Here is a 1,650-nt window from a genome sequence, read left to right on the forward strand (position 1 = left end):
TTGTGTTGCAGACACCAGAGCTGTATCAAATCCTCTTGACCTTCCGCCAGTTCATCATTGAGGAAATGATTATAAAGCAGGCAATGGAGACAGTGGTCAGTGCCTTACATGAAGTCTGAGCCTCCTTTCTGTGGGCTCTACTTTCATTTAGCACAATATAGACACAAAACACCATGGTGCTGTCTCAGGCCTGTTATTAAATACCTGATACTTATTTGGACGAATTACTGAAGGCTCAGGCCACACTTAAAACCACCTGAACCTGTTTGAAGAGAACCATTCGTTGTGCTGGTTCTCCATACACTGCACTTGCTGTGTCATCTCCTTATCTGTAATAATGACCAGTGGTGAGCAATAATGACCAATAATGGCCAGTCATGCTCAATTCCATAATCACATATTCCACATATTCCTTCCTTACCTCCACAGTACTGAAGGGCTCCAAATGTGCTTTCAAACCCTGCATAGGTGTGGCAGCAGCTTTCGCTCCCACAGCCTCCTCAGAGCCCCCTTCACCTCCTTGTTCCTCAGGCTGTAGATGAGGGGGTTGAGGGTTGGGGTGAGGATGCAGTAACACACCGACACCAGCTTTGCCTGATCCCATGAGGATGCCTCATGAGGCTGGACGTAGGTGAGGATCCCGGGTGCGTAGAAGATGGTGATGGCAGTCAAGTGGGAGGCGCAGGTAGAGAAGACCTTCAGCCTCCTCGTGGCCAAAGGGATCTGCAGGACGGTGTGGAGGATGTAGGTGTAGGACACCAGGATCATCAGGAGAGAGACCATGGAGTTAAAAGTAGAAATGGACACCAACACAAACTTGTTTCTGTGGGTGTCTGAGCAGGAGAGCTGCAGGAGGGTGGGCAGCTCACAGAAGAAGTGGTTGATGCTCCTGGCCTGACAGAAGGACAACCTCCCCGCCAGTGTGATGTGCACCAGGGAGGTGAGGAACCCGATGCTGTACACCAGCACCATCATGCCATAGCAATGCGCCCTGGTCATGGCAATGGTGTAGAGCAGGGGCTTGCACACAGCCATGTATCGGTCGTAAGCCATTACCCCAAGCAGGAAGCACTCACAGATAGCCAGAGCCAGGAAAATATACATCTGGGCAAAGCAACCCCAAAAGGAGATGTGGCTTCTCCCCAGCAGGAAGGTCTCCAGAGCTTTTGGGATGATAGCAGAGGAAAGGCAAACATCCATGCAAGATAAGTGGCTCAGGAAGAAGTACATGGGGATGTGGAGGTGGGGGTCAGTGTTGATCAGCAGGATCATCGTCAGGTTCCCCAGCACCATTAAAACATAGAGGGAGAAGAAGACCGTGAAGATGGTGTTTTGTAGCTCTGGGGCATCAGAGAAACCCAAGAGGATGAAGCTGGAGAGAACCGTGAGGTTTCCTGTATCTGTCATTTCAACAAGTTGATGGATTTGGATTGAAAGAAATCAGTGAAATACACCCCTAGAAAAGAAATAATGTGGAAGTTTAGTTGGAGTTTAATCCATAAAGTAAATGCAATGGAAAATGGTGCATTTGTAATGCTGTATTTCTGTCTGTAGCTCAAGATCTGAAGTCAAAGAGGTGAAGGAGCTCATTACACAACCTGAAATTAAAAGAGAATAATTCTACCATGATTGATATACACTGCACTAATG

General features: G+C 48.0%; 1 protein-coding gene across 1 annotated transcript; it reads right to left on the minus strand.

The window, feature by feature from the left end:
• Window positions 1-477: 477 nt before the first annotated feature.
• Window positions 478-1,374, minus strand: LOC133283018 (olfactory receptor 8I2-like; the record flags this gene model as incomplete). Its single annotated transcript, XM_061479452.1, has 1 exon — window positions 478-1,374. A coding segment is annotated over one exon (897 nt), but the record flags the coding sequence as incomplete, so codon positions are not given.
• Window positions 1,375-1,650: the final 276 nt, after the last annotated feature.

Source organism: Pezoporus flaviventris, unplaced genomic scaffold (genome assembly GCF_033815535.1).
Source record: "Pezoporus flaviventris isolate CSIRO_AGI_PZ_B2104156 unplaced genomic scaffold, CSIRO_AGI_Pfla_v1 ptg000149l, whole genome shotgun sequence".
Classification (NCBI taxonomy): domain Eukaryota; kingdom Metazoa; phylum Chordata; class Aves; order Psittaciformes; family Psittacidae; genus Pezoporus; species Pezoporus flaviventris.